Below are 13,396 nucleotides of genomic sequence, written 5' to 3'. Positions count from 1 at the left end.
TCGCACACAGGTTGCGTTGTGGGAAATAAAGTGGGATGAAACTTAAAAGAATACTTGCTTCGCGACACTGAGCCGCAATTCGTACATGGTGGCATGGTTCTCGACAAAAGAAGGAGGGATAAACTAATTTTATTTCTTTATTAGACATAGAATCACCCCTGTTCGCTCCTGTAATCAGTTAAATTTAAACAACCAAAACTCAAACGCAGTAAACTCAAAGTAAACGCACGGGATGTTACGTACTAGATATGAGCAAGTGTTAAACAGAACAGATGTGCTCGCAACGCACGAAGCGCTGCGAAGATAGCGATACATCTAAACCTGCACAATATGAGAGCGCTGCATGTTCATGTGAAACAGCTGGTAAAAGCATTTCATTAGACGCTAGACCAACATTTATATTGCACCCGAAAGAAACTCATTCCCACGTGTGGCGAGAACTATACATGTATGGAATCTCACGCAAGTCTTTCGCTGTGGACAAAAAGACGGAATACCGATACCGATAGGAATTTTTAGAAAACACACTTTTCACACGCCTGTGGTTCTCATACCTAATGATACGTGATGCGGCTTATATATATATATATATATATATATTACACTTGATTATTATTTACCCAACGAACTTAATCATTTGACTCTCGTGAAATGCGTAGCCGAAAGAAAAAATACTGTATATAATGACCTAAAATTATTGTATTAATTCTCTCCGTACAAGCTTGCTGACAAATGCGCTTGCATAATTCTGCAGACAGCGCAAAAGGGAAGCAAGGCGCGTTAGACAAGTTAGAAAATGCGACCATCCGGAACTCTCAAGACCAGTTTTCTTCAGGTAGCGCTGAAGGTTAATTAAAACGCATGTTGAGGAAAGGGGTGATGGCTTACCGAAAAAAATTTGCTTTGATGTCGAAATCATCCATGCTTCTTAATGAATCAACGCTTTGGGAAGAATCGCAGATAACCTTAACGATGATTATCAAAGGTGCAACAGTCATGATAAGCGCCTGCACACAATCGGCCCAGACGACACTTCGAAGACCTCCCTGATGATGCAGAAAAAAAGAATGAAAAGGTGCGGATTCTCACTCGTCTCTATGTAACGCCATGCAGTCGGTATTGCTCGTAACAGTTATGCTCTAAGAATGGCCCCGTTTGTGCTGATCTTCATTTCGAATAATATATGCTTGAGCTTGTATGACAGCACAGTGCCATATTTTCAACGTTAGCAAGCTCACTGCTGATGACCGTTGACAATGGCTATGAGCTTTAGCAGCGCTTTTTCTTGTGACATCTCAAACACAGCGTGCGGTAATCTCGTCTGAAGCGTGGGATTATGCTCTGTATGTGCATTCATCGGGCCCTAATTCTTTTGCCAAATTTGTCCAATTCTATAGGCTTTCGATCAAGCTGTAAAGCATGTACACATGGCGCCTACATACACCAAAATTTTGCTCAGATAAGAGCGTACCGGAGAGAGAGAGAAAAAGAGAAAGAGGGAAGGCAAAGATTTTAACCATATGAGGTTCCGCTGTCTTGTAGGGTAAGACGGCGATATTGTCGAGTTTGGCGATGGTGGTGGGGTGCCACATTCCTGCACACGGCTGCATTTTGCGACGCCTGCCGCAGGGAAAATGCATGATGGAAGAAAAATGTGCCTAAACGGAAGGTGATGACCGATAATACTTATCCTTTAGAAGGCAAATTCAGTGTATCGTTTTTTGTGACTTTTCACCAGGAATTAAAAGCCTTTGCTAGCGATTTCGAGCATATCTGGGTACGTTCCAAAAAAGACCGTCTTCGAAATGAATGGTGCTAAGTTGTGGGCATACTGTATATTCTAAAAGGTGACAGGAGAAATATTGTTCATTAGTTATACCTGTCTTTCAGAGACTGGTACTTTAGCGAATGACCCCTGGATATTTCCATATTTCACGACAATACAACCAGATTTAGTGCTAGTGGTTTCAAATTGTAAGAAGTGTCGCTAGTGGAAGCCCACTATGTCGTTTATTAGAGCGACAGATCTACTCGTCGCGGTACAACTTCCGATTTCGATGTGGATGAAATAATGATCTTCAGTGCCTCACAAGGTCAAACCTAACTTAACTGCGGGGTAGTACGGCCCAGGCTGTGGTAGTATGACCATCTGATCATATGACTAGGACCATTGGGTGCCTGACCTTTCTTTACCTTTGATCTTGACCTTGACATTTGCCATTGGCCTTCACCTTGACATTTGATTTGAAACAGTAGGCACCACATCGACAATTACCTTCAAAGGCTCACAAGGTCAAACCGAACGTAACTGCATGGTGGTGTGGCCTAAGCTATGCATGGTAGTATGACCACGGAATGATGTGACAATTGGTACCTGACCTTGATCTTTGACCTTAAACCCTGACCTTGACCCTTCACCATAACATTTGATTTGAGACAATGGAGACTATGCTAAACACAGCTTTCACTCGCATAACTAGGTTCAAGCCACGTTGTACCTGAGCCATTTTTTTTCTTATATGCCTCTCACGGCGAGTTATTAACACTGCTGCCAAGTACTGTCGTATAAGTCTTTCTTCTCTGTTTTATACCTTTTCTCGTCTCTCATTTCTGGAGCAGGTAGGTATTCTTCGTCAGGTGGTAGCTGGCATCTGTTTCCGTTTGCAATTTTTGCTTGTGTGTCTTCATAATTTAAAATCAAATTCTGATAGTATTTTTGGCCACCACGAAGTGAGACGAGTATAAGTTTTCCTGGAACTGATGTAGTTATCTGAAACTTCTAGTTGAGAGGCTGTGCTTCTGAGCGCTTTTTTTCAATAGAAGCGAGAGTGCTGTCACTTTTGAGACCAGGAAGTTTGACAGGACTAACTCACCAGTGCCGTGTATATTGTTCCGGCGGCGCCAAGTGCAATAGTTGTTGCTACGGGCGATAAACCAAACACTGAAACGGAAAAAGAAAACATAGGTGAATCGTTCAATAAAAAGATAAGTTCAATGGCGATATACCTAATAAAAGGTTCCCGTCTTCGAACATTTCCCTCGTAACTTTTCATATCGCGTCGGCAAAATGAGAAACCCAGCAACCTTTGCGTGTTAGATGAAATATTGGAAAATTGCCGATGCCAGAGGCGGACAATTCGGCTTGTGCCCGGTAGGTAACGGATTCGAGTCACGGTCCCGCGGTAAATATGCAGATTAAAATATCAGACGGTTTAGCATGGCTAAGGCGGAATATCGTGCAGCAGCGCTATTTACGGTGGGCACTCCAGGTCGTTGCGTGATAGAGGCATTCGTCCTAATGGCCTTTATCATAAAGGCTTTTAGTCTAAAGCCTTTTACGCGGTACCATGAAGGTCCTCAACCTAAAAGAACTTATCCTAAAGGCATTTCACCTTAAGACCTTTACCTTGAAGGCATTTTCCTTGAAGGACTTCGCCCTGGTGTATCATTCACCCTGGTGAACGCCTACAGATGTACACACCAGGGAGGCTGCCCACAACGCGGTGGGCAATTAGGCCGCCTGCCACAAAGCATGTTGGAGGGACTTACGTATGCTGGAAATTGTAACATGCGCCTAGTAGTACTACCACATTGAAAAGTAAAAGATGATTAAAAGGAATAAAGCGAATGATCCAGGGTTAGCTGGCATGTTTCGAAATTAAATGACATATCGCAGTTGATATATTTCAATGAATGCGCAGAACACTAACTGCAATGGCGAGCTATAGGTTAGGCATCCACCCGTTAAGTCCATGGTGTTGGTAGGAGCCAGGTTCGCAGGTGGGAGGTCCATTTTAGCCGATGGGCGCCCGCTGATGGGCTGACTAAGGTGGAGAACGCGCAAAGCTGAGCTGAGGAAATATCTTAAAAACGAGATAATGTCGTTTAAGTTGTATACCCCAGGGTTTCATCGTCTTCATGATTTTAAACCAAATCAGGGAAGCACTCCATACCTAGAGTTGTTCGCCTGCTCCCGGGGAAAAAGTCCTACGGTCAATGAAATATGCTTGCGAAGGTGCGACCGCACTACAAAGACTGACTGAGGGAGCACCAAACGCGATTCTCCACCAGAGGAGAAGTTGGCCACCTCGCTATAGTACCTGTCCTTCATCTCGTAAATGGATCTTTTAAGAAAAGTTCTAACTGGAGGAAAAAAGGGTATGTTTTAGTCCTGGAAGTATGCGCAACAAGACAGAAGATTATCATAATGACAATCATTCCGAAAGAAAGACGGGCTTGATTCAAAAAACGTCCGCAAGTGCCATCGGTTCAGGATTTTGCTGGTCCTTTGAATGATGTATTGCTATCTGCGGACTAGGTATCGCCGAGCCCCAGGCAGTGAGTAGTGCTTTGTCCGTGACCGAAAGTATTCTTCGCCGCCGATTTACCGTGCTTGGAACGAGAGAACGCTCTTCCAGCACCGGATCCGTATTTCCTGTACATACAAAATCAGTCTGCGGTCACTCAATTGAAGCAAGAGGCAGTAGTAGTGTTATCATTTCAAGAGAAAAATAAATTGTTTCTGAAAGGACAGCAGATGGCGCTAAGCTAGCTGCAAAGTGCAGTTAATATTTTAAAAGGGGGCTGTTGGGAAGGAAAATAAAACATTCTGTTCTGGGTACATCAGCCACTGCACCGGGTGAAAGCACATGATCATGTAATAAAACCATTCGGTGCCACCAAATAACGGAGATAAGGTCGGAGGTCTACAGGAGCAACGAAATGATCACGAACTCATGGACGCATTCTATATAAATACCACATAGAAACATACATTTTGCAACCGACAACTGAAACGGGAACACAAGTACACAGGTCTGCGCTTGACTAACAACTGATTTTTTATTGAAAGATAGCCTACCCAGGTAACCAAACAACGCATGCGTGTCAGGTGCAGAAAACACCAATGTGGGAGGTAACCTTCAAGGTGCACTGAAGTGGATTCTCAGCTAGTTGTTTTGCCGCATGAACTCCATCTACACTCTCTCAGCATTTTTAGAAACTTTGAATTATTGTCCTATGCGTCCGTATTCCATATTAAATCAAATTAAACGTCCCGGCTTCCGCCTTTTTTTTAAGTCACCTCCGAAAAGAGGAGGAGTCAGCCAACGCGTAGAGTGCCTTTCAGCAAGCCGCGTGGCGGCCTGCTGCTCTGTTATCGGCGGAGTGATACGTAGCCATGAGCGAAAGCAGAGTCCTCGCGCATTTTTATTTCCGTGGGCCTAATTTGAGGCCATGTAGTCTGTGCCTGAAACTATTTATTCACAGAAACTTAAAAAAAAAATACCGAAAGCGAGGCCGCCATGCAACTGGCTGAAAGGAACTCCACACATTGGCTGACTCCTCGTTTCGGACGTGAGCTAACAAAAAAAGGCGGGGCGTTTAATTCGATTTAATAGGAAAATCGGCCGCAGAGGACAATAATTTAAAGTTTCTAAGAATTCTTGGGGAGTTTAGATCGAGTTCCCGTGGCAAAAAAAAAGACGATTTCAGATTCCTCTTTAGTGCACCTTAAGACAATCAATGCTCAGGCAATGCGTAGATAAAAAAATCTGTACTCAGACTATACATCAGGGCTTCTTGGTAAAAAATACCATGAAAGGTATGGTTATTATAAATATGTGTTGCTTTTCTAATATTGCAGTTTTATTTTATGCATTGTTTCTTGGTAATGTAATTGCCGGTAAAAGCTTACTTGTGGACATGGCAATCGCTGCACTGTAGAGGCCTGCCACGCCGATGGATTGCTGAAATGGCCAATCAGTGAATGAATACACCAATCAATCGTCAGTCAATCAATGACAAATAAATCTGAAGAGAAAAACTGTTGTGGAAGTTGACGAGAAGGGTGTTGTTATTTGTGTGAACTCGGTACATGTTCCACTAACGCAGGAACATAGTTGTTGAACGCATAACTCTCCTTTAACTATCTTAGTATTTGTTGGTAGATGTTAGTAATTCTCTTGCTGTTTGTGCGCGTATGTTTTGTTGTCCAGCAGTTTCACTTTTGTTGAGTAGAAGACATACAACCACAGAAATTGAAACCCTTGTGTGCGACACGCACTGCATAGCAGGCTTAACTTCTTTTACCGGCGCTCGCATAATGCTTGACGCCAATCACAGAAACCTTTTTTCTGGGCATCGTTTTTTACTGCTCAATAACGCCGTTGCCTATGATTAATATGAATGTAAAATTTTCGCCGTGGTAAACATTTGTGAAACTGACATACATTGTGCGGTGTGTTAAACTTCCTGATCTCAGAACTTAATCCTGCAAGCATAAAAATCTGATAATGTACTTACGCTCAGCCCAAAGTAAATCACGGACGACGCAACACCGACTCCGCTTCCATAGCGCATTCGAAGGTACTGTTGCGTGGAAAAAAAAAAGTGGCAGTGCTTAGTTTAGTTTTGAGTCGTCCTTTGCTTTCTAAATGGAAATTTGTACAACCCTTTTCAAGTTGAGATTTCTCCTGGTTTTCATCGAGCATTATATCATGTGGCAGCATCGCTCTGGTTGTTAAAATAGTCTGCTCTGGTTATAAAGTGTATCGTCTGTATCGTCTTGCCTTTCTTTGTCCGTGTCTTAGGAGTGCGCTGTGTTTTTCCTCAAGATGAACTACCAACTAGCCCGCTCTTCCACCCTTGCTGGTTATAGAGTGCGCGGCAAAATACGAGCATATAGGGTTTAATTGCCAGAAGTTGTTTGTTATGAAGGTGTCCCTGCTCTATTTGGCCCAGAATTGACTGAGCCATGATGTATTCACTGAACCGTGTATCTGAGGTGAAGGCGTCGAACTGTGCAAGAGCGATATATTTGAAAGCGTAAATGGTGGCCCGTGTGGGGACAGACTAGGCCGATCGTCTTTCGTAGCGCTGTGGAGCTTTTCCTTTATTCAGTATACACGAACTATCACAGTAATCGGTTTTTTGTAACATCGTATGTCTTTGTGACGATTGGTCGGGTGGGTAGTTACTAGGATATTGTGTATGTATGTATGTATGTATGTATGTATGTATGTATGTATGTATGTATGTATGTATGTATGTATGTATGTATGTATGTATGTATGTATGTATGTATGTATGTATGTATGTATGTATGTATGTATGTATGTATGTATGTATGTATGTATGTATGTATGTATGTATGTATGTATGTATGTATGTATGTATGTATGTATGTATGTATGTATGTATGTATGTATGTATGTATGTATGTATGTATGTATGTATGTATGTATGTATGTATTCTCCATTTCTTTAGATATATGTGTTATATATTTATATGTACAGATTATATTTTCGCCTGTCTTGAGAGGTCACAACTACTTCGGTCCGGGAAACGCTCTCGACAACGGACCTCCGACTGATAAAGACAACGAATACGCTCGGCAACACGATCTTGCATACGCTGAAGCTGAGCGGGAAGGAGACCCTTCCATAGTACGTACTGCTGACCTACATTTTATTAGCCGTATGTTTGAAGAAGGCAAAAAAAGCCCTCACGCTTGGTTAGGAACTATTGGAATAGGAGGAACATATATAATAGAAAATGTTTTAGGTGTTCAATATCATAAACTTAAGGCAATTGCCGGAGGTAGTGGAAGTAAAGGACAGGAACAACAAGATATTCGTTAATACTTTAGTAAAAAAGTTAAGCATCCACGTTTGAAAAAAAACTGAAACGTAAGAGTGATAGTTTGTTAAACGAAGAAGAAATTAAAATGGCCAAGAGATTAGCAGAAGATAAGCAAGTAGGTCAACAAAATAAAGCAGGATATACTACTTCTGGTGCAATGATGGCAAATCAAATATTAAGAAACCCTTCTCTTTCGACTTTAACTTATAAGTTTAAAAATACCTTTCAAGTATATACTGGAGGATACCGTTTTGAATATGAAACAATTCAAACTATTATGCAATCACTTAACATTACGGATACCTCACCGAACTATTTTTTGAAAACTCCATTGGCATCAGTTAATCCTAATCATCTGTTTTATTATATCAGTCCAGGGCACTGGGGACATCTTGCAGAAAGAACTTTTGCAAAGTATTGTAACTTTAAAGTAACGCCTTTAGGTTATAGATTACCTTTTGCAACAAATCAGGCTAACATCGGATAGGTAAACAGTCAGTTGGTAGTTCAAATTGCTTCAGCCGTTGGACTTTACACTACTTACAATAAGGCTCAGTAATGGTGCTCGGCTGCTGACCCGAAAGACGCGGGTTCGATCCCGGCCGCGGCGGTTGAATTTCTTTGGAGGAGAAATTCTAGAGGCCCGTGTACTGTGCGATGTCAGTGCACGTTAAAGAACCCCAGGTGGTCGAAATTTCCGGAGCCCTCCACTATGGCGTCTCTCATAGCCTTAGTTGCTTTGGGACGTTAAACCCCACAAACAAACCAACCAACTACTTACAATACTTTAGAAATGCCTTACAAATGAGATTCATCTGATGAAACAAAACCTTCTGTAGATGATGCAGATGACATTTTTGATTGTTTACCTAAAATGATATGGGGTAAGAAAACCAGTTATGATCCCTGCAATATTCCTTGTGTAACAGGTATCCCAAGACATCACAATAATTATACTATGATTGTAGTTCCGAAAGATGATACATTAGTTCTTAACAGACACCTTAACATCATGGATATGAATATTGAGAAAGGCGAACCTGTAATAAATTACCACCATCACTTTAAGTTTGCACCATTAAGAGTCTACAATAATGCACCAGTGTATGATAGTATTTGAAGTCCTGCCAACTTTCAGACATATCGTTATGCTTATATACAAGGAAAGCTTATGAAAAACATCAGTTGTGATGAAGAGAGGGCTAAACTAAATGATGCTGTTTTTACTTATGATGTATGCATAGAAAAAGGTTGCTATGCAAAACATCCTCTTATGAATGAAATGGCACCATATGCACCTTCACTAATTCATTCTGGTGTCTTACCAGTACAAACAAATACTCCTTTAGCTCCTTCATCAAGCTGGACAGCAGTTTGTGGAATTTGGGAAATTGAATGCGAACTTGAAGTTGCATATCATCATTCCTTTGATTATGCCTTGTCTTCAATACATACATCTAAAGACACTTACTTCCAACCTGCTAATGCAGTTAATCCTGGAGGAGTATATACTGGCTGTAATATACGTGGCTATGGAGGTCTAAAGACAGGCTTGGCGAAACAAGCTAAACGTAAACCCATGAGTGATGTTATTCCCCTGATTCGAAAACCAGAGTACTGGACATACAGAAAAAAAAAATTATGGATATAATCCTGCAACGGCATTTAAAGTTTCTGGCCGTGCAGATGAACGAGACATCGCCACTTCCACCCAAAACCAGGCCTCTGGAGCAACGTATGAAGCACCTACAAGCTCTACGCAGCACGACGAACTACGACGTGCCCTCGAAGCTCAAGCAAGATATGCAACAGCCCAAGACGAAGTAGCCCACAAGAGGCGCCGTCCGGACGTTGAGAATGACGATCCCAGAAGACGAAGACCAAGAACTGTTGACGAATAAAGTTTATTCCTCCAAATTGTATACATATTTATTTACAAGCTCTCGCCACACAAAGGGGTGAGGCTTTGCCACATTATCTTGCCACAGGTCAAGTCGTTTCCATTTATAAAAGAAACACCTGTTTGTCCACACAGGATCTCGATTCAAAACTTCATTATTGGTTAACATAATGACAGGAGTCCTGTAAATTTGCACAAAATCTTCATACTTCTTGTCAACACTCAATGTGTCACCTCCAAGAAACATTTTTACAGTTTCATATGAACTGTACTCAATGTTAGGTTCATTCCAAAGGGTTACTCTTCTGCTATCACAATCCTGGAAGGGGAAACTTGTGTTGCGGTTAAAGTTACCCATCTGTCCAGTATTTAAATAAAATGTGCGGATAGCATCGAAAACATAGTTATTTCCAGAACATGGTACCGAAATTATATAAATACAATTTTTTTTCGGCAAAGTTTTCTCCTTCACGGCATACACTTCATTTACAAACTTTTTCACTTGGCCATCACTTTGAATCTCAAGGATTCTTTCTACCATTACCATACTTACAGTAACTGAAAGGCACTGGGTCATAGGAACTAAGACAGGATTTGGCTGCACAACATCGTAGTGATGACAAAAATCATCAAAGTTCCAGTAACAGAGCTCGGTTTTCCAGCGCCTTACAGCCAAGTTGTATACATTATCTGAAGCACTATAACTAGCAACAGGACCATCCACCCCGTCCAAAGTACGACAGTTAGATTTAGGAGGTGACACACAAATTTGCTTTAAAAAATTGTAAATGCTTAACACTGTCGAGTCTTGACTTCTTGTTCTGGGCTGTTCTATTGGGGCTGGCTCGTAGTCAGCTCGTTCAGTGCTTGAAAGAGGGCCTGCAGCGCCACCAGGTTTGTCTGACTTGAAATCTGAACGGTGTACTTGAGTTGTGGAGGGCCAAATAGGCTCCCATGTTTCGTCTAGTCCGTTGCTCGAGGCCACATTTCCACCTGCAAAAAGTAACATATATTATACTGCTAAAACAAAATAATGAACAACTTACTGGAAGGAAGTGAGATGTCGACGGGTGCACATCCAACTTTGAATAGACACAGCTGCCTGGGGTGACGCAAGAGGTATTCGATGAGTTTAATGAAATGTCGCTCAGTGAGGACTCGCCAGGGCTTGCTCGGTCTACTTCGTCGCTTGATACACACTCCTTGCAGGGGCTTACACCGGCAGTAGTTAGATGCCCATGGACACACGTGGATAATGTGGGCGTGTCGACCTGGTCCAGTTCCATACTCGGCATTGATGTGCTTCGCCAACTCAATGGCTTCTGATCTACTGGGTAATGAGCTAGTTAGGAACAATTGGTGAGCAGCACCGCCGCGTCGATGAACGTTAACGAACCAGAGTACGTTAGATTTTCTTGTGCTTGATAGCTGACCCAAAAGCAAGTCAATTCTACCATCTGGATCGGGCAGGATGTCATGAATAAGTCGATTTGTGTCGCTAACGACCTCCTTACAATGCTGAAAGAGCTCCCGCAGACTTCGTCCTTGGAAGGTTCCGTTGCACCAACGCACTGCGTTAGCTTGATGAGCGGATAGTAGACTACTGGAAGAAATTCTGCCCAAATTTTCTTTTTTTTCTGGTACATTTTCCTTACAATTTTCCGTGAGAAATTTGCTGGTTTTGGAAATTAAGTTCTCCCAGAACTCGTCGCTGTGTTTTTGCCGGAGGTCCATCAGATACATCACAAGTACCTGGATTGGCATTCTCTGAATAATTAACTGTGGATCCTCGAAGCGTTCCAAAAAGCTCCACAAAGTCGGTAGTGGCTGATCCATTACTTGAAAAGTTGGAATCATGACACTCACGGACTCGTCCTGAGGCAGGTAGTCGTTGAGAATCCAGCGATTCCCTTGATTCGATGTTGACCACCATGTTCGACGGATTGCTGGATTCTTAGAAGAGTCCATTCTCTTTTTTCAGCGTTTCGAAGTCTCGATTTCACTCTTAAAAACCTTCTTCTTCCTCTTCACAGAGGTCTATATAGAAAGGACGAGGAGTACTGTCGACTTGAACAGTTTCTTCTTTAGTAGAATTTTCACTCGCAGCTAAAGCAGACGCCAGTGCTTCGTCTAAGCCGTCCGATGCTCAACCGTCGTCCATGTAGCGCTGCAACTGTGTCTTCTTATAAGACCGACCGAGCCGCTCTTACCTCACCAACACATACCCACATCTCTTATCACAGCACGACCGTTGCGACGGTCAAGTGCACAACAAGGCACTCTAGACTGAAGGACGCACTTGAAAACAGGAAGCTCGAACCGCTACCACTTAGTGGCACCCACCACACAATCACCACCGTGGCACAGTAGTTTCCACACTGTATCAGCTACTTATGTTCTTATCTAATCTGCTGATGTGAGATTAGATAAGTCCGATAAAATAAATAGCTCGCTATGAGTAAGGCGGTGGATTTACGTTGTGTATGTATTCATGCATGCTTGTGTGTGTCTGTGTGTGTGTGTGTATTAGCCTGCATATGCGCGCATGTATGCATGTACACGCATCTACAGCATCGTCCGCCCTTAAGGTAAACACGCGAGCTTGAGGCCATTCTCTTCAGAGCGCTAGAGCATCCTACACGGTCGCGCACTGAAGCAGACTGGCGCAGACTCAGAAGGACATGGAAGCTATTGGTGGATGGATGGATGGAAGAAACTTTATTGCTGATAAATTTAAAGTGTTCTTGACCCTTACGCTGCCATCGTGGCTCAGCGGCAAGAAATCGTTGCGCTTGCTCGTCCTCGCTGGCCAGCATGTGCTCCCACAGCATCACACTAGGGTGGTGTATTCTTGGCTGTGAGTCTGCCTTAGGGCAGGTCCACGTGACATGCTCTAGTGTAGGTTTACCCTGTCACTACGGACATTGGTCTTCATATTGTGTAGGGAAAGTCTTGTGTAGTTTGTGCAGGTGCGGGTAAGTACCTGTTTGTAGTTTGCGCTAGTCTACCGCCTCCTCTTTGGTAAGCCTCTTGTGTGGGACTGAGTACCGTTTCCGCGGACCCCTGCAATGATCGAGTATATCTGAGTACGGGGGGGTTGAGTCGGCTTGGTTGAAGTACCCTCGAGCTAACTCGTCTGCTGCCACGTTGCCCCTCATCCTCTCATGTCCCGGAACCTACACTACACTATGTTTAGTGTTTTTGTGTCTTCCCTTCGTGTGTAGAATATGATTGGCGATGCTGTCGATCCTGCCTCTTATGTAGTTTCTGCATGCTTGCTTGGAGTCCGTCACTATATTGAGGTTTTGTCCTGTTGCGTTGCCGTGCGGAATTGCCACAGCAATGGCGGCTTCTTCAGCTGCTTCTATGTTTAGGTTGTTTATCGTTGAGCTGGTTATTTCTTTCCCTCCTTCGTGTGTTACAACGGTGATCGTTTGCGTTGGTATCGGTACTTTGCTGCGTCCGCGAAGACTACGCTGCCATTGTCGCTGAATTCCCTGCTGAGTGCTCCGACTCTGGCTTGTCGTCTTTCATGGTGTATATTGGAGTCCGTGTATGGGGGTATGGGTCGTACCCGGATGTTGTTTCTGTCTTCATTATTAATCTGTTCCTCGTCTCTTTGTGTGCCTCGGGGTAGCCCTCGAGTAGGTGTCTTCCCGTTCTGGTTTGTGTGAGTCTGTCTAAATGCGCACTACGTTGCACTTCTTGTAGTTCTTAGAAGGTGTTCGATACTCCCAGTGCCATGAGTTTTTCAGCTGGTGTGGACACTGGAAGTTTGAGCGCCGTTTTGTACGCTTTGCGTAGTATGGTGTCGATTTGTAGAGTCTCTTGCTTGTTTAGTTCGTGGTACGGTA

General features: G+C 43.1%; 2 protein-coding genes across 3 annotated transcripts in view; both read right to left on the bottom strand.

Moving 5' to 3' along the window:
- LOC149365374 (sodium-coupled monocarboxylate transporter 2-like) overlaps positions 1-13,396 on the bottom strand; it is a 59,736-nt gene that overhangs the window by 23,563 nt on the left and 22,777 nt on the right. Inside the window, exons 3-6 of the mRNA XM_089583144.1 lie at positions 6,304-6,369; positions 5,696-5,747; positions 2,874-2,941; positions 889-1,046 (exon numbers count right to left, since the gene is read on the bottom strand). Of these exons, the coding sequence (XP_089439270.1) occupies positions 889-1,046; positions 2,874-2,941; positions 5,696-5,747; positions 6,304-6,369 (344 nt within the window). The remainder of the gene's footprint in view (positions 1-888; positions 1,047-2,873; positions 2,942-5,695; positions 5,748-6,303; positions 6,370-13,396) is intronic.
- LOC149365375 (uncharacterized) lies at positions 9,531-11,893 on the bottom strand. 2 transcript variants are annotated; one of them, XM_089582983.1, is made up of 2 exons: positions 10,589-11,893; positions 9,531-10,535 (listed from the first exon to the last, which is right to left on the bottom strand). In XM_089582983.1, exons 1-2 carry the CDS (start codon positions 11,508-11,510, stop codon positions 9,547-9,549), a joined length of 1,911 nt encoding a protein of 636 aa, XP_089439109.1. In that variant the 5' UTR covers positions 11,511-11,893; the 3' UTR covers positions 9,531-9,546. The 2 variants fall into 2 exon arrangements, with proteins under 2 accessions (XP_089439109.1, XP_089439183.1); XM_089583057.1 differs by having other exon boundaries at positions 11,409-11,891.

The sequence above is a fragment of the Amblyomma mixtum genome, chromosome 1 (genome assembly GCF_055824585.1).
Source record: "Amblyomma mixtum isolate Tamu chromosome 1, ASM5582458v1, whole genome shotgun sequence".
Classification (NCBI taxonomy): domain Eukaryota; kingdom Metazoa; phylum Arthropoda; class Arachnida; order Ixodida; family Ixodidae; genus Amblyomma; species Amblyomma mixtum.
The sequence above is the reverse complement of the archived record's forward strand: the minus strand, read 5'-3'. Positions and strand labels throughout refer to the sequence as shown.